Source organism: Nycticebus coucang, chromosome 7 (assembly GCF_027406575.1).
Source record: "Nycticebus coucang isolate mNycCou1 chromosome 7, mNycCou1.pri, whole genome shotgun sequence".
Classification (NCBI taxonomy): Eukaryota; Metazoa; Chordata; class Mammalia; order Primates; family Lorisidae; genus Nycticebus; species Nycticebus coucang.
The window spans coordinates 24,771,366-24,795,939 of NC_069786.1; the positions used below are offsets into that span (position 1 = coordinate 24,771,366).

At 41.1% G+C, this 24,574-nt stretch overlaps 1 protein-coding gene across 2 annotated transcripts in view; it reads right to left on the reverse strand.

Moving 5' to 3' along the window:
* NCKAP5 (NCK associated protein 5) overlaps positions 1-24,574 on the reverse strand; it is a 969,262-nt gene that overhangs the window by 98,764 nt on the left and 845,924 nt on the right. For both annotated transcript variants that reach the window (XM_053597956.1, XM_053597955.1), the window contains 3 exons: positions 16,025-19,776; positions 15,151-15,328; positions 6,597-6,675 (listed from right to left, as the gene is read on the reverse strand). In XM_053597956.1, the coding sequence (XP_053453931.1) occupies positions 6,597-6,675; positions 15,151-15,328; positions 16,025-19,776 (4,009 nt within the window). The remainder of the gene's footprint in view (positions 1-6,596; positions 6,676-15,150; positions 15,329-16,024; positions 19,777-24,574) is intronic.

The window sequence follows — 24,574 nt, forward strand, 5'->3', positions numbered from 1 at the left end:
GAGGAAAATCAATAATAGTCTTAAAATAAGACAGAAAATGATCAAAGACTTTAATGATTGCTAGTTACAAATACTAGAAGCCTGATGTCCTATTTGTTTTAATTTAAGAGATGCCTTGTTTCCCACAAAAGTTTTATTTGAACTTCTATAGACCTTGTTGACCATTTACATATTTACTCATAAATATGGTGAAGAAATCAATCCAAGTTCAATACGTTTCTCAAGAAGTTACTAAAGGTTAACCGCACAGAGAGCAGGGATAGTTCAGATCATGCAAAATAGGAACTGTGCATAAATCACTGAAATTAATTACATGTTTCCCAACAACTCTCCAAATTTGTTTTCCTATCGCTTTCTTAAATGACAGTGAAAATGTGTCTGTGTTCCCTTAGCACAGATCAGCTGCGGTTAGAAGCAGATGATCTTGGGAGGGGGCTGGCAGCAGGCTGAGATGCTAGATGTCCTCGAATATCCATTTTCTTCTTCTTTCAGTTAAGAGAACCTCTATGTTTTTCTGGATACTTGGCATCTGCATGGAATAATCTCTCCCATCCTATGTGACAAAGTACTGGCCAATGGGATATTAGCAGAAGGGATGGGACAACTGCTGGGGAGTGCTCTTAAAGGTCTTAAAGGGGTAAGCCATGTCTCTCCCCAATCTGTACTCTTTCCCTCTTTCCTGATATTAGAAAAGTTCACATAAGGGATGATTTTCAACAGTCATTTTAGACCATGAAGTAACCCTGAAATTGGAAATCACACGGGGTACGTAAACCATGTGACGCAGAAGGACAAAACAGGAGTCTGGCCTTGCTATGTTAGCCTGTTCTACCACCCTTGGACCTTCATGGTGTGACAGTGAAAAATTTCTATTCTTACTGAACCCACTGTGCTTCAGGGTTTCTTTCACTCGTGTCTGAACCTAATCCTATTAGTACTCATGGTTAGGGAAATCCAGTCTAGGATTTAGAACTAAATGTAGACAGGAGAATTCAAATGGCAGAATCCGCTCCTGGATACCTGCTGTTGAGCATACTCTACTGGGGCCTTGACACAGGAATGCAGGTTCCAGAGCTCTTTCATTCAGATGAGGTAAGTGCCTAGTTTCTGGATCTTGTTCTCTATGAATGTGAAGCACTTGATTTCAGAGTCTGTGAAACCTCCCCTTTTTGTCCTGAGCAACAAACGCCCACTGTGACAAACATTTTGGCATCAGGCCAGTGCTTTTCTCTTCTGCTGAGTGAAGAAGCTGCTGCGTGTGTCAACTTCCACTGGAACCTGGTATGGAAATTCCTTGATAATAACGACTGCACAACCTCTCACTCTTTATCCCTTCTTCCTCTTCCTATCTGTAGACTTGGGGCATTAGATGCTTTGTGGTCAGATGATGAGAGATTACAAGAACAAAGTCTGTGTGTTACAGAGTAAAATGGCCATCCCTGTTTGGCTCAACATAGCCTTGTCTCAGTTCTTAGCCTTAGGGCAGCCCACTCTTCAAAAGTAGGGAAGGACCATAGAACACTCTGTTCTCTGGCACTGCTTCTTGTGCTGCCCATTGTCTTGAGTGGGCTTGATCCCATTCTTTCTTCCTCACCACTTAATTTGCTCAAACTAGCACTCTTGAATGCCTGAAACATACAGCTCCCAAGAGTTCCTTTTAACTAGAGGTAAAACTTTGCTTGAGCCTTGTTACCATAAAAACATGTGGTCTAAAAATGTGCCCATTCAATCCATTACTATGTGGCTATGAGTCATTTTACCATATTAGCTAGCCAAAGGGCAGGGCAAGGAATAAGGAAATGAAACACCCTGGGAAAATGGAAATGCCCTGGTTTATGGTGTTAGTCACTCCAAGGTACTTACTTAGCCTCCTATCCTGGCAGATTAGCAGATTAGCTGTTGCTAAGAGATCCCACTCTGGGCAGGAATGAAAGAAGGATGGTAGGATCCCTTGGAAGCAATACAGCTCCTAGGGTAGGGAAGAGAACACCAAGGCAACTTCTCAGAGTTATCCAAGAAGAACCAGATCATCAGGGCCAGAGTATGTCCTCTGCCATGATGTACTCTGGTGGAAGGAACAGTCCTGGCTCCTGCAGGAGAGGCTAGAAGTAAACCCCGACAATGAGGAGAATAAACAGATCCCATTCAGCCATGGGGCACTTGGGCTTTTGCCCATTAGACTATTGGGAAAGTTGTTCTATGTAACTTTTTTAGGTTTTGTGTAAATGACATGTATCTTCTACTTCATGAATGCTTCCTTATTTATGTGAATACTATTGGATTCTGCTTCATTAGGATTCTTTCTCTAATTCCTCAAAAGATATGGTTTCCTTATTCTAAGAATTTCCAAATCCCTTGCCTCTACTTTGGAGATTGCATTTGATTATCGCTGGCTGATATTTTAGAAACAAGACAATGAATGGCAAATGGATTTCTAGTTGTTTAACCCCACTGGACAACGAGGATTGTAGCTCGGACTGGCTATGTGATGGATTCCTCACCACGGACATATCAGATGTAGTTTGTGGAAGGGATTCTGGAAAAGCTTTAACTCTTCCTTATATTTGTACCTCAGATGTGGACAGAATGCCTAGACTAGTGGGAATTAAGTTTGCAAACAGAGGCAACAGATATGAGGATAAAAGCCAACGCAGCAATTGTGGTTGAGTAGATAGATAAAACAAACCCAGGCTTTTGGTGACATTATTGAGCTGCTCCATACCTGTTTCATGTTTGTCTTCCTCTAGACTTTTAATTCTATAAGATGATTAAATGACTATATTATATAAGTAATAGCATGTCAGGGTTTTTTTTTGTTTGTTTGTTTGTTTACCCACAGTCACTAGTAGCTTATTCATATAGTTCTTTACCACTTTGAAGACATAAGCCTATAATGATCTGAACACCAAGTCAATGCTCTGTCAAAACAAGGCCCAAATTCCTTCCATTAGTTATCTAAAGCAGCACTGTGCAGCAGAACAGTGATGAAGAAAGTATCCATGCAGAGCATGTATGATTGTGTGATGACGGATTATGTATCAAATGTGTATCACCACAGATGGAATGGAGCATACAGTCATGCGCCAATCAAGGATGAACTACATACATAGTCTATGATGGTGGCCCTGAACGTAATGAAGCCGAAAAATTCCAAGACTGCCCTGATATAACACATAACATCACGGAGCAATTACTCATGTGTTTGTGGGGACACTGGTGTAAGCAAATACTGTGCTGTCAGTAACATAAAAGTACAGCACATACAATTATGCACAGTGCCTAACAGTTGATAATGATAAAACTGACCATGTTATGGTTTACATATTTACTATGCTATACTTTTAATTGTTGTTTTAGAGTGTAATTATTGTGTTTGAAAAAAAAAGTTAACTGTAAAACAGCCTCATGCGAGTCCTTCAGGAGCTATTACCGAAGAAGGCATTGTTATCATAGGCGATGACAGCTCCACTGCAGCTCCCTGAAGATCTTCCAGCGGGATAAGATGTGGAAGGGAAAGACAGTGATACTGATGACTCTGACCTGTGCAGGTCTAGGCTGGTGTGCCTATCTGCATCTTAGTTTTTTTTAAAATAAAGTTTAAAAAGTAAAAAAAAAAAAGGAAAATATTGGCTGGGCACAGTGGCTCACGCCTGTAAGCCTAGCACTTGGATGGCCAAGATGGATGGATTGTCTCAGCTCAGGAGCTCAAGACCAGCCTGAGAAACAGTAAGACCCCATCTCTACTGAAAAAAAAATAGCCAAGCATTGTGGTGGGTGCCTATAGTCCCAGCTACTCCAGGGGCTGAGGCAAGAGGATTGCTTGAGCTCGAGAGTTTGAGGTTGCTGTGAGCTGTGACACCACAGCACTCTACCCAGGGTGACAGAGTGAGACTCTGTCTCAAGTGAAATATTTTCGTACAGCAGTATAATGTTTTTAAGTTTTGTTATTGCAAAAGAGTAAAAATGTTAATAAAATTAAACAGTCTACAAATTTAAAAAGTTACACTAAGATTAATTTATTACTGGAGAAAAAAGTTTAAGTAGATGTAGTGTAACCTAAGTTTCCAGTGTTTCCAAGTCTACAGCAGCATAATGTCCCAGGCCTTCACGTTCACTTACCACTCGCTCACTGCCTCACCCAGAGCAACCTGAAGTCCTGCAAGCTCCATTCATGCTAAGTGCCCTATACAGTTGTACCAATTTTTTTTTTTTTAAATCTTTGATATCTTTTTTTTATTTTTGCAGTTTTGGCCAGGGCTGGGTTTGAACCCACCATCTCCTGCATATGGGGCCAGCGCCCTACTCCTTTGAGCTACAGGCGCCACCCTCTTTTTCTTTTTTTTGAGACAGAGTCTCACTTGGTTGACCCAGGCTAGAGTGCTATGGCATTAACCTAGCTCACAGTAGCCTCAAATTCCTGGGTTCAAGTGATCTTTCTGTCTTAGCCTCCTGAGTAGCTGGGACTACAGGCACTGATCACAATACCCAGCTAATTTTTTTATTTTTAATAGGGATGGGGGTCTCACTTTTTTCGGGCTGGTCTCAAATTCCTGAGCTCAAATGAGCCTCCCACCTTAGCTTCCCAGAGTGCCAGGAATACAGGTATGAACTATCATGCTCAGCCTTAATCATATCTTTTCTATATTTAGATATACAAAATACTTAACCACTGTGTTACAACTGCCTACCGTATTCAGTACAGTACCATGTTCAGCTGTAGAGGCTTGTAGCCTAGAACCAAGAGGATATGCACTATAGGCGTGCAGGAGGCTACAACACCTAGGTTTGTGTAAGTGCACTCTATGATGCTTCCATGGTGACGAAACGGTCGACTGATGCACTTCTCAGGCTATATCCCCATCCATCATTAAGCAATACATGACTCTATAGAACATGTGGCCATTGAACACTCAAAATGTGGCTAGTGTAACTGAGAAAACAAATTTTTAATTTTATGTTGCTTTCATTAACTTAAATAGAAATGGCCACATCTAGTTACTGGCTATCACATCCAACAGTACAGACCTAAAGAATGCCAAAATAGAAACATTCTTGTAGTTCCCTTGGAAAAAAATTTAGTTTCTAACTTCATATATGCTATCTTAATAGGCTCAAGAACACTTCATTGTAGAAAAATGATGACTCAGCAGAGCTTTACAGAGTGTCATGTTTGAAAGCTGTTAAACAAAATTTAAATTGAATATTAGCTAAATATGCAGAACTGATACCAATTGAAGCCTTTTACATCGACAACTATAATAAATGATATCTTTTTGGAATTATAATGTTATTCAGATCACACTCATTCAGTGTTTGTTAAGACTTTTGTATTCCCAATTATAAATGAAAAGGATAATAATGGTGTACCAGTCTCATTAAGCTGTGGGGGTACAACAACTCTCTGAGACAAACTAAATTATAGTTTGCAGAAGATTGCCCGAAAATCAGCTGCAAAGTGTACCAACCTGGTACAAAGAGTGGTGAGAAATTGAGAGTCAGAAGCCAAAGATGCTCCAAGTGCAAGGACAGGAGTGATGGACACCGATACACTAGGCACCAGCAGTCCTTGGGGCTGCCATACTCTGGAATATGACAGCTGGTGCTATCTCCATGCCCAAATGGGACTTGGAGAAATAATCCCATCACGCCTTGGTGTCTTGTGTAAAACTAAATAACTGGGCAACCTGCTCAGAAGCCCCTCTGCTAAAGCTGGAGACTTTGCTTTTCTCTTTTCTTTCTTCTCAATAAATTCTCTTGCTTCTGCTTAAAACACAACAAGAAAAAAAACCCTAGATAACCAGCATGTTCATATTCACAGCCATTTTTAGAGTCCAAGGAACAAGTAATACTTCAAGTGTCCAAGGTGGCCTGGAGCCGCGAAGGGTTATCACCTCTGCTATCTCCCAAGAAGGATGACGGTCACAGACAACTCCTGTCACTGGTTATCTCTGAAAATTGGCTACTAAAAACAGGTCAGAAAAGTCCTTTGTGTTGGAAACTAGAATTCCTTCAGCCTGGTGTTATGAGCAGTCTTAAGAAGCAGCTGACAAGCCGAATTTATTTCTGAGACAGAACTATCTCTGTGCAGGGTTCTAACAGAAATGATGAAGAAAAAAAGAGGATTTTGGCAAACTGTATTTTCTTATTCCCCTTTATTGCAGGTAAGACATTTAATTGAAAAATATTCGATTTAAGAACACCACCATCCCACATTTCTAACCAATAGGAATTCGTACCAGGTACTTCTTGAAAAAATTATAGAAACTAGATCAATTCAAAGTTGATTTTGTCCTCAGAGAAAAACTTATTACATTCAGTATGACTTCCGTTTTGTATTGATGTACTTCTGATGAGACGTCAGAAGCACTGACGCCTCATCACTTCATACTGCCTTCCTTTGCAAACACCTATGTTTTCTTCCTAGGTGCTGTCTGACTCACTTATTTTATGGTGGTGTCCAATGTCTGAGAAGATAAACATTACGATGCGTGAGTGTTAAGACTCAGTCCCCACAGACGGAAGAAGGCGCTATGTGGAAAAGAAGGCCGCATGCAGAAAAGTCTCAGTAACAGATGTATCAAGACATGGATTTTTACCTATGATGTGGCTCTGAAATGCAGAATCTGCGATTGTATCTTCTTCATCCTCTTCCAAGTTTTCATTAGCGTCTTTTGTCTACAGCAACAAGAAAGTATCAGAAGTTCTTATTTATTATGTTGAATAGATCTTTTGCAATGCTCATTACAATGGTATGTTCTATAATGAATGTGTGGAAGCGTGTACCTACTTTCCCCAAATCCATCATTTAGCTTTATTATAAGTTTTAATTATAAGAGCATATTTTAAAAAATATAACCATAGTTCTGAAAAAGAGGATTTATAGGGCACCTAATTCTACACAAGATTTTAGAGATAAAAGCTTTGGTTTTTAATACTTAGTAAAGTCAGTAACATAAGGCTGCTCCAAAAAATTAAAGTCTAAGGAGGTATAATTCCTTCAGAGTCAATGACTTCTACCTATTTCAATAAGCATAAAGAAATATACTTAAAATGTATTAAGATTTTCTGCCCTTTCCTGGAATGTAACTAAGAAAATGATTCTTTATTTCAGTCTTTCCACACTGGAAAGAGGTGACTCTGACAATATGATCAGTGAACTGGAGCAGTGAGACTTTCATCTAGATTTTTCAGGTCAAAACCATTCCCCCTTATGTCTCAGCTGGAATACTCCAGTCCTTGGCGGCATCAAATGAAACTCTACAGAGATTCTAATGAAACCATAGTATTTTACTCATGAGAATTCTGAGGTTTAGAAATTTCCTTACAGTTAGTATACATATAGTAAATGGAAAAGCTGGCACAGCAACCCAGACCCTCTGCTTTCCAATCCAGTAGCAACAGAGGTGGTTACCACATCTACAATGCCAACCACAATAAAAACAGCAGAGGCTTGGTACTATGTGGCAGGTGACGTGGAAGAGCTCAGAGTCCTTCCAACAACGCTAGGTGGCAGGTGCCACTGTTAGCTCCATTTGAGAGATGAAGACCCACCCCAAAGAAACAGAAGATAAACCGTTGTCCAAGGGGTAGATCTTGGATTTAAACACAGTAAGTTAAACTCCAGATTTGTGTTCATTTGGAAGAACTTTGTTATTTTAAAGGTAGAATTTTTAACATAGGGCTCAATATCAAAACAGCTTAGGGTCTTCAAGGGAAACTTCACATAGTACTTTTAAACACATTCTTTTAAAATACATTCTAGCCAGTCACCTGGGCAGTGAATGATAATAATGAGAACTGTAAAATGCATTGGGAGTCCTGTTTAGGCACATACATTAGAGGTTGTTAGGGGATTTGCTCAAGGGCTTGAGCTGAATGCCAAGAAATCATTATATTTGCAATGTAGAAAGCTATATGTTGGCACACTGACCTTGAGCTGGATTTAGCTTTCTATGTTTTACTTCCTATAGTCATAGGTAATAGAATAAGACCAATTATTTACATTTTATGACTGCATTTCCAGTATTAGAATGCAATTGGTGCCTAGTGAGTGCCAAGCTGAAGGCAAACTCAAGAGAGCATGCAGACGACCACTTCAACCCTTCCGAGGAGACACTGTTCAGGGTCCCATATCCAGGGGTCCGCTTCGTCACTTTCATTCCCCTTCAGCTATCTGTTCTTGCGGGAGCAATACCCTTTTGGTTAGTGTCTCCACAGGATGAAAGATAAGGAATGAAAGGAAGAAGGAAAAAGGCTTCATTAACTAATTGTTGCTAGCAGTACCTATTAAGCATGGCCGGGAGGAAAAGTACTACAGGCGTGAGCAAGGCTCAGGTGTTACTTATTTGCTGTCCACAGTTCACTTACCTCAGCTATCTGTTTATGCAAAGGCAGAAGACCCAAAACCCACAGTGGGAGGGATCTCCCAAACACTTTAATTTCCATGAATAATCCACTCCGAGTCTTCTATCATCCTTTATAGCAACATCAAAGAAACCCACTTATATTCCCAGTTCACACTGGCTCTTACAACATGATCCTTATTTCCCCTACCTATGTAAATATTTAAAATGTTAATGTAAACTAATATTTTCTTTGGGTTTTTCTTAATTTTCTCATTTAAAACTTGCAAGGGTGCCCTTGTAACTTGCTAGAATGTGGATGGGTTATTATCACTTGTCAGCCTGTGAAATTCTAAAGAATAAAAGAAATTTAGGCTGGACGTGGTAGCTCATTTCAGTAATCATAGCACTCTAGGAAGGTGAGGTGGGAGGACTGCTTGAGGTCAGGAGTTTAAGATTAGCCTGAGCAAGAATAAAGACTAAAAATAGAAAACAATAGAGAAAACATTAGCCAGGCATTATGGTGCATCCCTACTGAAAATAGAAAAAAAAATTAGCTGAGTGTGGTGGTACATGCCTATAGTACCAACAACTCAGGAGGCTGCGGCAGGAGGGTCAGTGAGCTATGATGACACCACCGCACTCTGGGTAGGAAGACAGACTCAGAGTCTGTCTCAAGAAAAAAAAAAAGGAACGAAAAAAGAACATGGTTCTCATCTTACAAAGGTAAAGAGGCTCAGAGAGGGTTTGTGGTCTGTTCAAAGTCACACAGAATTTTATTTTTAGAATGGGTACTCCTAATTGCTATTCATTGCTGTAATTCAATTTTTCAGAGGGCCCCATGTTATAGCTAACCTTCCCAGACCTTCCCCAGAAATATTATATCTTTCTTAGTGTCTGGCAGTTATAATATATTGAGGCAATATTCCAAGCATCCATAAACTTTATTTTAATGTAAGAGTAGCAGACGTTTTCTCTCTCTCCCTCCTTACTTCCCTCCCTCCCTCTCTCTGTAAATGCTGTTTCCTTTCCCTACTGTTCCCTAACCTTTCTGTAGAATTTCACCACCATCTTCCTCAAGTATCATATTTAAGGAAGAAAACAAAAGCTGTTGTGTGGTCCTACCTGCCAGCTCCTTGTCAGAACTTTTCTATAGTGTTATGTGCCTAGCAGCAAATGCTAACGGTGACTTCTGGAGAGTTATCAGAGGAATTGGCCTTGTGGACAAGGCCCCCAGTTTTTTTTTTCTTTTTTATTTGAAACAAAGGACGAACGAACATAAATATATTCAGAAAAGGAATCAGACAATTGCTATATCGAAATATTAAGCAATAATAATAATAGTAAAGAAGTAACATTCACATTGTCAAATAATAGTATGTCTATTATAGAATAAGGCCCCCAGTTTTGTCAGCTCTCCTGGGCTAGATGACCCAAGGGGGAAGAGGACACATAGGAAATAAATTTTGAACTTGAAGAGGATGGATGAAGAAGCAATAAAGGAATGGAAAATGTGGGAATGCCTTAGAAGGACATGCTTGTCAACTCCTAATTATCCATACAAATAGATTTCAATGCAAAGCGGTGAGTAATTTAAAAAAAAAAATCCATTTGCCTATGGAAATAGGGGCATAATTTATTTTGGCAGTAGATTCCCCTTGCTAATTATGTTTTTCACAAGATGAAATTTAAATTAATTTTCATTCTTGATCACACAGTGGTTGGGGTTGGCAGGAAGTTGTGGGAACCTTCCTGGAGGGTAGGGGACTGCCAGCTCAAGATTAAGAACTTGCCAAAGACAGGCACAAGTAAGACAATGTCTCTAGAATAAAGCACCGCGCAGAATCTGAGTGGCCACAGAACCAAGAAGTGTGGCCAAGTGTTTGGCTCAGGAAAGACTGACTGGTGGTCAGAAATTTAGAATTTCTCAGTCATTGCTATCCTGGGAGCAGATACAAATCAAGCTCAATAATGTCCCATTTGGTAAAAAGTAGAAGGTGACTCACAAACAACAACTCTGGGCTGTTTTGGGTTTACAGTTGTTGTTAGTACTTTGGGTGTCTTCTAAGGATACATCACCAATTCCTGTCCAATTTGGGGGCTCTACACTTGAAGTCAGGAACGGGTCCAAATCCACTTTGTAGCAGGCAACCATTAAATGTCACTGCATTCATGGTATTCTGTTAACTCCTACCACTAGGAAGAGTAGGGAGAAATTAACCTACGAAAGGCACAGGAGGGAAAAGAGAAAATGTAATTTACCACTGATCAATGTATGTATGTATGTGTGTATGTATAGTATCTATCTATCTATCTAGCTTCATAATTAAACTCAATATTTGGGAACACTTTTCATTTGGAATTCTGCACATAATTCTTCTCTGAAATCAGCCTTACACCAGTAGCTTCCCAAGGAAACAACATTTTGATGTCAAAGCTCATTTAAAAGGAGAAAACATAATGAATATAAGTGAGACAGGAAATGAACTTTGGAGGAAAAATTCTAGGAAGGCATCAGCTTTGGAAAAGTTAATCATTTAGAAAACTTTGTAAGGGCAGAACAAAATATACATGCTTCTTATTAGCATCGAAATAGCACTTAAAACAGAATCATTCAATTAAGAATGTTAAAATTGCAACATTTTGCAGAACTTAATAAGATGACAACAATTTGTGTAATTATTGTACTATTTTCTGCTATTACATCACCACAGTTATCATTTTAATGGGGTGGTATTTGATGCTTTTTTATTAATAGATGTGATGTTTTTTCAAGACTGTGTGACACTGGGTGAAGAGAATACCCATAATTTAAATTAGGATACTCATATTAAAATGGCCATTTCTTTCCAGTGCATGATGAAGGTATATGATCTCATTAATTTTGTTAATGCTTTTTATTTTTGTCTGGTGATAGTCAAATAGGACCCTGGAGCTGTCTTCCTTTGAGACTTTTCATTTTAGAAAATTATCTAAATCCATAAGAAGGGAGAACTTACAATGGGTAGTGAGCAGAGTGCACCTTTTTCTGACTTATTGACTTAATACCAATGCAGTCTTTCTAAGAGAATGTCTTTTTCCTCTTTTATAATGATTTTATATAATTTAAATAAAAGTACAAAGTAACATGGTCCTTGTCTAAATTACACAAAAATTAGAGCTAAGTGGTCTGTAAATGATGGCAGAAATGGGGACCTAAGCCTGTAATTAAGGCTCTGAAATGAGAAAAAGATTTAACTCAGCAAAGCTTTAATGGAACTTTTAAACATATTTTAGAATGTTTCTACCAATTCTAAAAATGGATATGCAGTTATTAGTGAACTAAGTAGAGGTTTACCACATATGTAGATTTGTTATACGTATGGAAATAAACTTTCGGGTACTATCACCATAGATGAAAATAATTTAAATGCCTTAATACTCTAACTCTATCAGCTTGTAAAGAGGAAGGGATAGTGGCATATACAAAAGTGAGCCTGAAAGAGACAATCTTTCAAGATGGAGCCCAAATGGCTAACTGGGCTTCAACTTAAACAGAGGTAAGCAGCCATTATCGGGGAGGTCACACAAGTACTGGGAGTTCCCTAAAGAACATGCACCTTTTATCTTCGAAAACTTCAGTGCTCACTAGAACCATCCAATCACAGCACATCTGTATCAACCAATCAGTGCTCAGCTGTGCTGACCAATCACAACTAAGTGAAGCTGGGCACGTTGGCTCACGCCTGTAATTGTAGCACTCTGAGACGGCCAAGCGGCTGGATTGCTTGAGTTCAGGAGTTAAAGACCAGCCTGAGCCAGAGCGAGACCCTGTCTCTACTAAAAATAGAAAAATCTAGCTGGGCATTGTGGTGGGTGCTTGTAATCCCAGCTAACTGGGAGACTGAGACAGGAGGATTTCTTGAGCCCAAGAGTTTGAGGTTGCTGTGACCTATGATGCCATGGCACTCTACCCAGGGCAACAGAGTGAGACTCTTCTCAACAGAAAAAGAATGAGTAAGTTTTAATCCTTGGGTTGTGCAAATGAACCTAATTAGAAGAACCTAGACTTTTGCTCTAAAACCCTAGTTTTCTCTTTGTTCTCTGGAACACATTTTTGTTTCACACATGAGGCTCCTGGGTTTACTGATCTCTTTCCTTCAAATTTCAGAGAACTTTTGTTCTCAGTTATATATATATGTGTATATATATATATATATTTTTTTTTTTTTCCCCCAGCTAAAATATTCATTTCCCTATAGTTTTAGGCCATTTAATGTTTATAATTACTGTGCTTGATGACTATTTTAGTTACAAGTTGAAGTATCCCCGGTGTGGATTCATGGTCACTAGCAACACCATGTCTGGAAGAAAGTCTGGCATGTGCAGTCAGGGAATTTGTCTGGATTTGTTCCTCCTACATGGCAATGGCACAAGTGGGCATTATGACCCCTTGAAGCAGGTGCTGTCAGTCCGGTCTAGATGCCTCCCAACCTCCTCATTTGATTGCGTTCCTGAAGACTACTCCACCGCCTAGTAGCTGCAAGCCTGTTCCTTAGCACTCCACTCAGGAATTGTGCTGAACTGCACTGCTCTTACATGTCAAGGTTTTTGAATAGCAGTTTTATTCTGGAAAAAAGTGTGGTATCTAATGTATTATATACAGTTATTGTTTTTATCCAAAATAATTACTATGAGAAACATTCTTTACAATATATTTTAAAATAAGCCTATAGTGAATTTACCTTGAGCCCCAGTGGGGGGAAAATTCCCTTAAACTCTGAATTTTAAAAGGCTCATGGGTATTCACACCAATGTGCTATGATATTAAAATATATCTTATTTTGTATCTAATCTCCTTCCTACATGGGCTGATAACATACAATAAATGAGTTTTCACTGCTGTTCTTGTAGTAGTCCCACAGGAGTCTATAGCAATGTCCTTTCTGAAATTAGTAATTTTAGTCCAATCCATGCTGATGATTATAGAGATGAAACAAGAAATACTGCATTTTACATTTCAAAAAAATGACTAGCTCGTCAACTACTCAGGTTAATAACACTCCTCTGTATGGAAAAGCTTCTCAGCATGACTAATTTTGTCTTGCAGCTAACTAGAAAAATTAGCATATCCCTATTGATTACGTGTATTTGGGGGTGATTAGGGAATCTTTCTACTTCATAGAAAATAAAAAGAGGGTTTCCTGCAGATATTCTGGAATGACCAAAAGACTCTCATTACTGCCCTGTCAAAAACTACAGATTAGAGAGCAAAAGCACAGCAAATAACTTCAGTGTTAGGAAGTAGTAAGAAAGAAAAAATGAAATTGTAAAAGCCAAACACAGGCTCTTTTTGTTTTCTTGGTACGTCTCTACAGTGAAGATACACCCTACGGTGTCAGAACCATACTAAAGGAGGCATAAATTGAGTGCCTCTGATAAGGGGCTCTGCCAGGCTATCACAGTTCTCCATCAGCCGGATTGAATTTCCAGCATATTGCACATTTCCACACGTTCACTCATTCTCTTTCCTTTTAGTGACACTACAAGGGCGCCTTAGATATGCTTAAAATTTGTGGTTTTATAATGCAGGGGATATCTAAGTTTTCAAAGAAGGAATGATACCATGGCAGCCAAGAGTAAAAATGGGGGCTGGGGATAGAGAGTTTTGCAATGAACATAATCTGCATATAATTTTAGAGAGTTTTTGAAAAAGACTTTATAGCTCTGCAGTCAGATGATATTTGAATAAAACAAATTAAAGTCTGTGAAACTCTAAGGAAACCTAGACATCAGTAAGTAATTATAACCAATAATTAATTAATTACTAGTATTAATTAGTTAATTAATTAATCTCCCTGGGCCTGGTCAGCAGGGAGACTGACCTGCCAGGAGGGGTTGGGTGAGAAGGAGATAATAACTACGAATGTTACCCATAATCACTTTTAAAATCTCCTCTACTCTCAAACCACTCCAGAAAAAAAAGTGTAATTACTTCATATTTCAAGTTTCCCCCTCAGGAAATGACAGCACGTACTATATGGATACAGTAATTCTCTAAAGAGAGTTTTTTGGGGGTTAAGTGCTCTACCTATAAGAAACAAGGAACATAATCAAATCTATTATACAAGAACATCAAGAATGTAAGGACAGTAAATGTAATTTAAGGTAATTTTAAAACAAAAATATTATCTGAACCCAACATACCCTAGGGAAATATAAGAATACTCTTTTATTTACTTACTTTTTAAAGGACGTCTACTCCCTGAGTTCTCATAACCTAAATGATAGGGAATTCAGTTCCAAAAAAGATTTCTTAGCCTTAAAATCTTCTGTCTAGGTAGGATGTATCAGTTCCTACAATGTTCTTCATAAAAAAAGAACAATACTTAAATCTAGTCATCAAAATAGCCAATACTCCCTTAAATGGTTTGGCATTTTTATTTTTTAAATCATGTTCCTTTCTTTTTTTGTCACTGGTAATGTTGGAAATAATCATTAGAACAAATTGCCAGCCCCAGGTATAACTGGAAGATGACACTGGTAGCATCACTTGCCAGCAATGCACTGCGATGAAATCACCGTTCTGAAAAGAGAGCTGGGAAAACTATTTTCCTGGGGAGAGCCATGCCCGCTCTTGGTCCAGCAGACAGCTATCTGCTGCAGTTGTCACCAGGATTTCATTCTCTTTTTAAACATCTTTTTGTTTAAATTTCTGTTTCCCCCCATAACTTCAGACCTGTGTATTTTCATCAGCAAAGAGTAGAAGGAACCTAGTCGGAACATCTCAGAATGTAGCATTTGATAACCAGGACGGTGGAGCACTTACCAGGGAGTCTTTTGGTATTTCCGTATCAGCTTTGGTTTTGATGTTTTTCTTGTGGTTTCCTTGAGTGCTGATAGAGCTGCTGGTGAGACAGGAGCCCTGTGAACTGCCCTTTAGCGTATTCTTGCCGAAAACATTATTTGATCCACTTTCTGTCTGTTGAGCTGCTTTCTTATCCACTCTGCAGATAGAAAGTGATTCTTGGATAAATCACATTGCTTTTCCTCAACCACCCTCCTATTCCCAATTTTTTAATGTTTAAAGTAATCTCCGTGTAGCTCTTTTTCTTGAAACTTTCGAGTGTGTTTCTCACTACCCTCGATCAAATCTTCAAATATTCTAGAAGTGCGTCATTTAGATTTCGTAATATGATAATTTATTTTTATTTTTATGATTGCTGTGGGAAAGGGCAAGATGAGAACCACTGAAGAGTGATTGCTAAATACATTTCTGGCTTAACATTGGCAGAAAATGTAATTGCCTCTGGAAAGTTTCTGAGTACACATTTGCTCAGTACAATCAATGGAATCGGCACGCCTTGAAACGTGTGTGTAATTTTCTTCCATTTCATGCCATGTGGGTACATTCATGGTTCCCAGTGTAGGCTGAATTTCTATCAACCTTGATAAAACTTACAATTCTTTAATTTCAAAGACCATTGGTTTGCTTAACAAAGTAACATGGACTAAATTATCATTTTATTCCTAAATTTATGTCATTGTTTAAATTCTGGCTAATGTGTAAAAGACTGCTATTATGCATTTCCGCCTGCATGAAAACATGTATGAGTAGCATTCAACGTACAGGAAGCAAACAACTCTCCTAGAGGGGGCGAGACGGACCCCTGTGCACTACCCCTGCTTTTCCACTGAGTTACCTGTTCAAAAGTTCTGTCAGGAAGGTATCTTTTGATGAACATGTAACAGGGCTGGTTCTATTTTTTGGTTCATACTTCGTTTGCTTGTAAATGTCTTGTGGCATTTTCCTTTGTGAACCACAGTCTGGACTATCTGCTGGCTTCATGTCCCTGATAAGCTCATTTTCCATCTCACATTGTAGCTCAGGCTTCTTTTTCTCTTTTTTTCTTTCTGATTTTAGTTGTTTGTTTCCAAATCCCAAGACTTTTGGATCTTTTTTTTCCACTTTGGTTTTGGAGACATCCATTTTCTTGCTATTGAGAGCTGGAAGTCTACTCTTCCGAAAACCAAACCAGCTGGCAAAAGAAGGGCTGGGCTTCTGCTTTGCTTCCACAGAGGGGGATTTTGTTTGCACTTGGCCCTTTTCCACATTTTCCTGAATGCACAACATGACCTTTTCTTCGATTGTGGGTGACAGGGGGGCTTCTGAGCTCAAAGCACCAGTCCTAGTTGTGGAGGCATCTGGATGCCTTCCAGAAGTTTCTAGCTTGGGTGTCCTGCTTGTTTCAAAATAGCTTGGATGCTGCATCCTCCCCGAGCTCTGCAGGGCTGGAGGGCAGTCTGTTGGGGTGGGAGGGCACCTGCAGAGGTCACTAGCTGGTTGTATCGGCACAGCCACACTGGGACACTCTCCCTGCTGCTCCTCCTTTCCAGGTGGGGTGAGGGGCCCTTCAGACTTTGGAGGGATCCTCAAAGGCAATTTGCCTGGACTCCCATGTTGACTGCTGGAGCTGCCTGAGCTCCCCAGGGAGCTGTGCCTGGAGGAGGGGGGCACCAAGGACCGCCCAGCACTGGGGAGACTCTCAGACATGGGGGCAGAAGGGGTCTTGCTGGGAGAGCCTTCCATGGAGGAGTTCTGCCGGGTCAGAGAATTGCCTCTCTCAGCAGTGTTGGTAATGATCTGAGTGCGGACTTTGCCCAGCCCTTCCACAGGTGGTGTGGAGGGCTTGTCTCCTGAGTGAGCGCTGAAGCTCTGACTGCGGGCTTTGGCGCCATTCATGCCGAGAGCGGGTTTGAGGTGTGGCTTGCTGGAGGAAAGGGATCTTTTCACAGATCTTTTTTCTGCCCCATCTCTTCCATCGGCGCCAAGGATCCCATTTTCCAGTGACTCTGGCAATGCTGCTTCCAGGGGAAGCCCTTCGGCTAAACTGCCCTGTGCCTGTAAACCCAGTGTAGTCACATTTCTGTCACCCTCTGAGGTCTCATCAAGGTTTGCTGGATTCCTGGAGTCCTCAGGCTTAGACTTACTCACAGCCACAGAACTTTTGGAAGCTTCATTTAAACTGTCTTTTTCATGTTTCCCTGGCACCGTGGAACTTTTCCTGAGCAACTGGGGAGACTTCATGAGAATCTTGAGTCCCACTGGGAGGCGAGTTTTTGGCCCTTTCTCATGAGTGCTCTGACAACCATGGGGGGCACTATGGCTTTTGGAGGATGACGATGACAATGAGACACTGCTAACCTGAGATGATGGCGACTCATTTGCCCCTAAGAAGGAGGGCTTGGGGGATGTGGACGCACTGTCATTCCATTGTCCCTTTCTTCCCGGAGACACACTTTTAGAGCATGATATTTCCAGTGGCTCATGCGTTAAAGGACAATTCTTAGGAGCCCGTAATTCTGTGTCTGTTTGTGTGCTCCCAAGAGTTTGGTGAGGAGAGGTTCTGGGGACACATCTCTTTGGAGAGACCTTTGGAGGCCCCGGGGCCATCACGGCGAATGAGTTGGAGGGAGTATGAGCAGGGCATCTGGACTGAACCACTGATTCTGAGGGCAGAGGGTGGGAGAAGACAGGCTTTTTGAAGGCCACAGAAGGTTTCTTTCTCTGTACTTCCACCTTGGCCTGAGGAGAAGAAGTAACGGGAGCAGAAGTTCCTTTCACCAAAGGGGATTTGAACAGTATCCTTGCTGTTTCACTGGGGACCCTGGGTTCGGGCTTGGAAGTTGAAGGTGGTGGCAAGTAGTCATGGCTGGGCCTGGTCAGCAGGGAGACTGACCTTCCAGGAGGGGTTGGGGGAGAAGGAGATCTCGCTCCTACCTCTAGCCCAGATTTGCAGCGTTCGTCCCTTGTGGGGAGCTCTCCACTATCACTAGGCTCCATGAGGGGTTTTGACTGTGATCCGGGAGTCTGGCTCATGGAGCACTGGACCCAGTCCTTCCTGCTGGACACTCTGGAGCTATGAGGAAGTTGGGTGGGGTGTTTTGGAATGTGTGGATCTGGTCGTAATTGAAAGAGAGGACCTGGGCTTTCAGTCTTAGTGAACCGTGAGAGTCTCCCAGGGGCTAACGCTGGTGATTTTTCAAGAGTCACCGGGCCAGAAGAAGGGACTAGTGTTGAGGCTTCAGGCTCCATTAATTTTGATTTCTGAGGTGAAGACTTGCCCCTGGCAGGTATTTTCGTCATCAGACTTTGCTTTTGATATATGCCCATGGCTGCTAAGGACCTGGAACTACCCTGGCATGCCACACGGTGTGTTGGCCTGGCCAGCCTTTGTTGCTGAGTATTTTGTATCACCGTCCTGGGGCTCAAAGATTCAGTGGGCACCATGGGAACATTATCGCCATTAGCTTTTGGAATGTGTTTCTCAGTTTCCTCTTCAGATCTTTTGAAGAAAGGATAGTCTCTTGCAGCTGTTCCTGGCTGTAAACAAGTAAGTCCCTGAGGTAAAAGTTCAGTGTGTTCTGCCGTGGGTCCGGTAGGAGATGAATTGATGGAAATTTCATTTCTGGTAACAGTGACAACTCCAGTCTGGTGAGAGCTGAATTCAATGGGCTCACCATCTTCTGCATCAAATATTACCGTAATACATTCTTCTGAAGAAGTCCTTTTTACAACCCTTTGCTGCTTAATGAAACTAAATGTCTTTGGTCTAGTCTCTACGTGGATGGGCACTTGTTTTCCCTCCTCACCAGGAGACTCAAGTTGAGATTTTCCAAATCTCATGAGGACATCCAGGTTCTCCAAGGACTTGTCAGTGTCTGCAGTCAAGGACAAATCTGAAGGACTTTTCTCATCACTGCTCTCTATGTGCAATTCACTGAGGGTTTCGTTGTCGTCAGTGTCTGAAAGCTGGGGGTTGAGAGCCATGTGGCCATGGCCTTGGCTGTATGGATTTCTCTCCCTTGGCACCTGAGGTGCCTGAACACTTGGGCACAGGTTCCTCTCCAAGGGACAGGTATTGGCACAACTTGTCAGCTTTTCAGGCCTTTCACTGGGATAAACTGAGGACGTGCCTTCTGAACAGTGTTTTTTATCTGGCTCCCAGCCAAACAGACTGTCAGAAACACTGTGAGTCAACTTGCTACCGTGTGGCCTGCAGCCTTGGCTTGGGGCTGCCTGGAGCAATACTAAGGAAGAAGAGCTGTCATTGGCTTCATCGTGGGAATCTGTATCAAAGACAAATGCATTGTGAGGCTTCTTGTGGGGGCTCCCTGTGTCAGTTGTTTTGCAGGGAGAACACTCCTTGACACTGCTACTCTTAATCCCTGGAGAGTATATTCCTTCATTTGAGTTCATACAATCTTTGTAACCCCATTTGCTTATCACTGATGGGGGCTCAAGTAATACTTTTCGCTTCTGTAGTTTTCTTAGCCCTTCCAAAATGTGGGATTCCTTGATACGAGTTGGAGGTAGTTCATCCGTAGGGCTAGCAAAGCCACTTGGGAGCGAAGAATCAATACTTAGCCTTTTATCCCAGTGTTGTGATGATTGCTAGGAAAGAAGAGTAGATATCAGACATGATCACAAATATATAAAAGGAACAGTCTTATCATATAAAAGGAATGGTCTTATCATGGGGCTTAATTTGTACTAGTAGCTGATAAGTATTCACATCTAAATGCATACATTAATTAGCTAATTAATTCACTAACTATGTAGCAAAAACTCATTCTGCCAGGTCCTACACTGAGCAGCACAGTGGTATAAAGAAATGGAGGGTAAGGACCTTGACATCAAGGATCAAAAATCCCAGCAGGGCAGAGAAGACTTGGCTACATCTAACTAACTGTACATCCCAAGAGTAAATGAGAAGTGCAAACACAGTACGTGCTCTGGAGATTCAGAGGAGGGAGACTCCAGATCTGTTTGGAAAAAATCATGAAAGGCCTATAGGCAAATTATTTCTTCAAACCAAACTACCCTCCCCTCAAAACCTAGCTAGCCATTGAAAGATGAATAGGTTTGCCTTAGATTAAAGTGAAGAAAATGATTTCCAAGTACAAGAAATAGGATAGGCAAGACCTAAGTTGAAAGGTATGCTCAAGGTTCACTGAGGGAATGACTAAAAGGAAATATATGATCTTTGATAAACCAAATGAAAACGTACACAGGGAAAAGAATACCTATTTAATAAATGGTGCTGAAAGAACCGGTTAGCCACATGTAGAAGACTGAAACTACACTCATGTGTCTCACCATGTATAGAAAATGACTCTCACTGTGTAAAAGATTTCAATTTAAGACATGAAACAATAAAAAATTCTAGAAGAAAGCATGAGAAGAACTCTTAACAATGTTGGCCTGGTAAAAGATTTTATTAAGAAGATGCCCTTGGCAATGATAGCACCACCAAAAATAAAGGAATGGGATGTGATCAAGCTAAAAAGCTTCTGCACAGCTAAGGGTACAATAACTAAAACATACAGATAACCTTCAGAATGGAAGAAGATATTTGCATGCTATAAATCTACAAAGGGCTGGTAGTCTGGTTCTCTATAGAATCTATAGAGAACTCAAACTCAACAAGAGCAAACAATCCCATTTATTAGTGGGCGAGTAACTTGAACAGAACTTTCTCTGAAGAAGACAGACAAATGGCCAAGAAACACATGGAAAAAATGATCATTGTCCCTAATCATCAGAGAAAAGAAAATCACCACCACTGTGAGGTATCACCTAACTTCACTGAGCACAGCATAAAGTCCCAAAGTTGCAGTGGAGAGCTGCAGAGAGAAGGGAACATTTTTACACTGCTGGAGGGATAGAAAACTAAAGCAGCCTTTATGGAAAGAAGGATGGACAGTCTTCAAAGAGCTAAAAGTGAACCTTTCATTTGATCCTACAGGATATATCTACCCACAAGAAAAAAAAATCATTTTACCATAAGCATTTGCACTAGAATGTTTATTGCCAATCAATTCATGATCACCAAGACCTGGAATCAACCCAAGCCCATCAAACCATGAATGGATTAATAAACTGTGGTGTTACCATTCAGCCATAAAAAAGATGGAGACTTGACATCCTTTGTGCTGTCCTGGATGGTGTTGAAGAACATTCTTCTCAGTAAAGTATTAACAGAATGGAAAAGTAAGTATCCAATATACTCTGTACTAATACAAAATCAACAGATAAACAACTACACACTCACCCCAAGAGAAAAATTAAATTCTACTGGGGGGAAGGAAGGTTGGGGGCACAGGACAGGAGGGACGGGGATTGGTGAGCTCTTACCTAATGGACACAATGTAAAGTAAACAGCACACTCTGCAGATGAAGGGCCCAACTATAACTTGAATTTTACCTAACAAATGCAAACATGTAACCTGATCATTTGTACCCTCATATTAATCTGAAATAAATTAAAAAAAAAGAAGAACATACGGCTTTACTGTAGAGTATCTATGAGAAGTGGAGAGGATAAAGCTGAAAAACTAGGTTAGTCCATATCTTTATGTACCTCCCATTCTAACATTTGATAGTTCTGTGACTTTATGACTTTATTTAGTAGGCAATGGGCATCTGTGAAAATTTCCTAGAGTTACCCACATGCACACAGGTGGGCATTTTCTGTTAGAACCTGATAGTAGTTATTTACTTACTAACAGAAGGGTCAATTTCCTGCCCGTCGTACCGCCCCAAATGCCAGCCTTAGCTTTGGAAAAGTGTACGGGAAATGCTTTTTACACATTCATATTTTTTTCACAGTACTGCTAACAAGAAATGAAAGGGCAAAAAAAGGAACATTTACTGAGCACCTGCTGCATCCTGGCCATTCACACAGTGCTTTCGCTCTATCTTCAGAAAAGGGACCCAACATTCCCTGACTGGTCTGTTGGAGACCACACAGCGAGGAAGAGCTGGAGCAAAGGTTTGAACTCTGGTTTCTCAGGCTCTTTCTATAACACTGTCGATTTTGACACAGCTTAAAAGTGGTTGGTTGTGAAGGGACGTGCACCAGGCAGTCTGGCTGTGGGCCTGCACGCCTCCACTTGATGCTCCACTAGCCAAGTCAAGTTTAGCCCCTTGTCTCTCCTCTACAGAGGTCAGTGCCATAACAGAGATCACAAGTTACCCTGACACAATTTCTTGAATGGAACTTGCAGAGTTTAGGGGGCTGACCTAGTGACTTTTTAAAAAGGCTATATATGATTAATGGCAAAAAACTTCAAGGGAAGGCTCTGGGGGTTTCAGAAGTGCACTGTATACCAATCTTGGCTATACCAGCAAGCCCCTGCCCTACAACTCTGAACACCAGCCATATGCTCATATATAAAAGCTGAAAAAATGTCAGAAACTTCCCCTGGAATATGGGGGTTTTAGTAAGTTGTGAACATTTATTTACATCTAAGTTTCACAAAATTACTCGTTTTCAACTACACATTTATTTGTTTTTAAGTCAAATAATGTATTTTCTTTAGAAAATACGCTAGCATCAGAAGTTGCTGGGAAGAGATGCTGTTTGGTGATGCTTCCCCTCTCTCTCCTCTTCTCCCACACTATTAAAAACTCCTTTGGAAACCAGAAGAAATCCCACTAGTGAACCTGGGCATTACAGCCTGACCACAGAGCAGCTGCTGTGGTTGGGGTCTCTAAGAATTTCCAAGATCCAGACAGTCATTGACAACAGAGAAGAGAGGCCAGGCAGAAGTACCCTGCAAGAGCTAGAGAAAGGCAGACTTGTTTAACCCTCAGAAGACAATCTCAGCCTCTGCCCCCACCTCTCTTCTGTCCCCACAGAGCTCGCTCCTGCTGTGGTTTGAGGAACCCCAGAGTTAGCAGCTGCAAGCCTTCAGGGCCCAGGCTCTTCACCTGCCCATGGGGACGAGCCACATTCCTTCATCAGATCTCTATGGGATGTTGTGGTATTTAGTAATGTGGGAACAATTTGGAACGATCTTGAACCCTGGGGGTGGGGAATTGAGAAAGCACACATCTCCTGTGAGAGAGATGGCCGGGGAGAGGACGGCATTTCTCACAGGTGGCTTCATTCTTCCCTGAGAAAAGTTAGAAGAGAACTCTAGGAAGGCAGTGTGGTTGGCTAAAAGATGCTGCTGACAAGGCAGGGGCCTGTTTTCAATGGCCACAGCCCTCTTCTATTTCTTGATAATAACAGTTTTACAATTTTGTAAAGGGTATTTTTGGTCTTAATCAGAACAAATCAAGCCCAACAAATGGGAACCAATTTGGTTCCCAGCTGATTCCATAAGGTCAGGGTAAGAGTGAAAGCTCTGGAACCCACTGCCTGTCTCTCCATGTACTGGCTCCGACACTTGGGGCCAGTTACATCTCAGGATTTCGGCTCCCTCATCTGTAGAGAATCTACTAAATAGGCTACTTTAGCACTGAATGAGCTGACGGTTGTGAAGTGCCTAGAAAGTTCTGCTGCGCGTGGCGATGCCTCATCACCTGGATGAGTCCCTCTGGGGAGGGAAGGCCTGTGCACTTCATGCAGGCTTGCTTTCTGTTTCTACACACAAAAAATATGTTAAAAGTACTTGTGAGCATGGAGATGTCATTAGTTACATGTTTATTATTATATAAGTTAATACAGTATTCACATTCAAATCATATGCAATGAGTATGTCATGGAAGTTGATATTAAATGAGTCCCTGGTACAAGGTTAAAAACTACAGAAGTGCCTTCACCAATATAAATTTAAAATGTCTTGACAGGACTGGGCCTAGCCTGCTGAGTCCCTGAGATCCAGGACTGGCCATTGGGAGGTGTGACAGGTGTACTAGTATTCCATCACCACGACAGAACCCTATTAGGATCCAGAGGATGATCACCTGAGTATCCACGAAGTTTCTTAAGAACCGTTTTACTCGTCTTTCAGGGAAGAGATTGCCTTAGAACATCGAGGAGTGCTCTAATTGGGAGAACTTTAGCCAAAAAAATGAAAAAGAAAGTAAAAAGACTCTGAGAGGGACAGAGAGAGAGAGAGGAAGTGGTGCAAGAATGAAAAAATCAGACCAGGGAGTCCTGGGAGCCGGTGGGATTCACCAAGACAAAAGGAGAAAACATCTCCGTCTTCCCAATCTTCCTAATCCGTTCTGAGCCCAGCCCCTAGCAGTTATTATTCAGAGCTCCTAACAACTCCTTAGAGGAAGCAATTTTGATAATGTAGCAGGCTTGGTACTTTGCATTGGACATCTGAGTCCAAGAGAATAAGCTCTAAATGCAAGCTTCAAATCTTTTTCTGAGTTCTTGCTCAGAGAATGACAGACCTGCTTGTCCACCAATATTTTCTGGAAGTTTTGAATTTTTTTCTGTTTTCTTCATTGC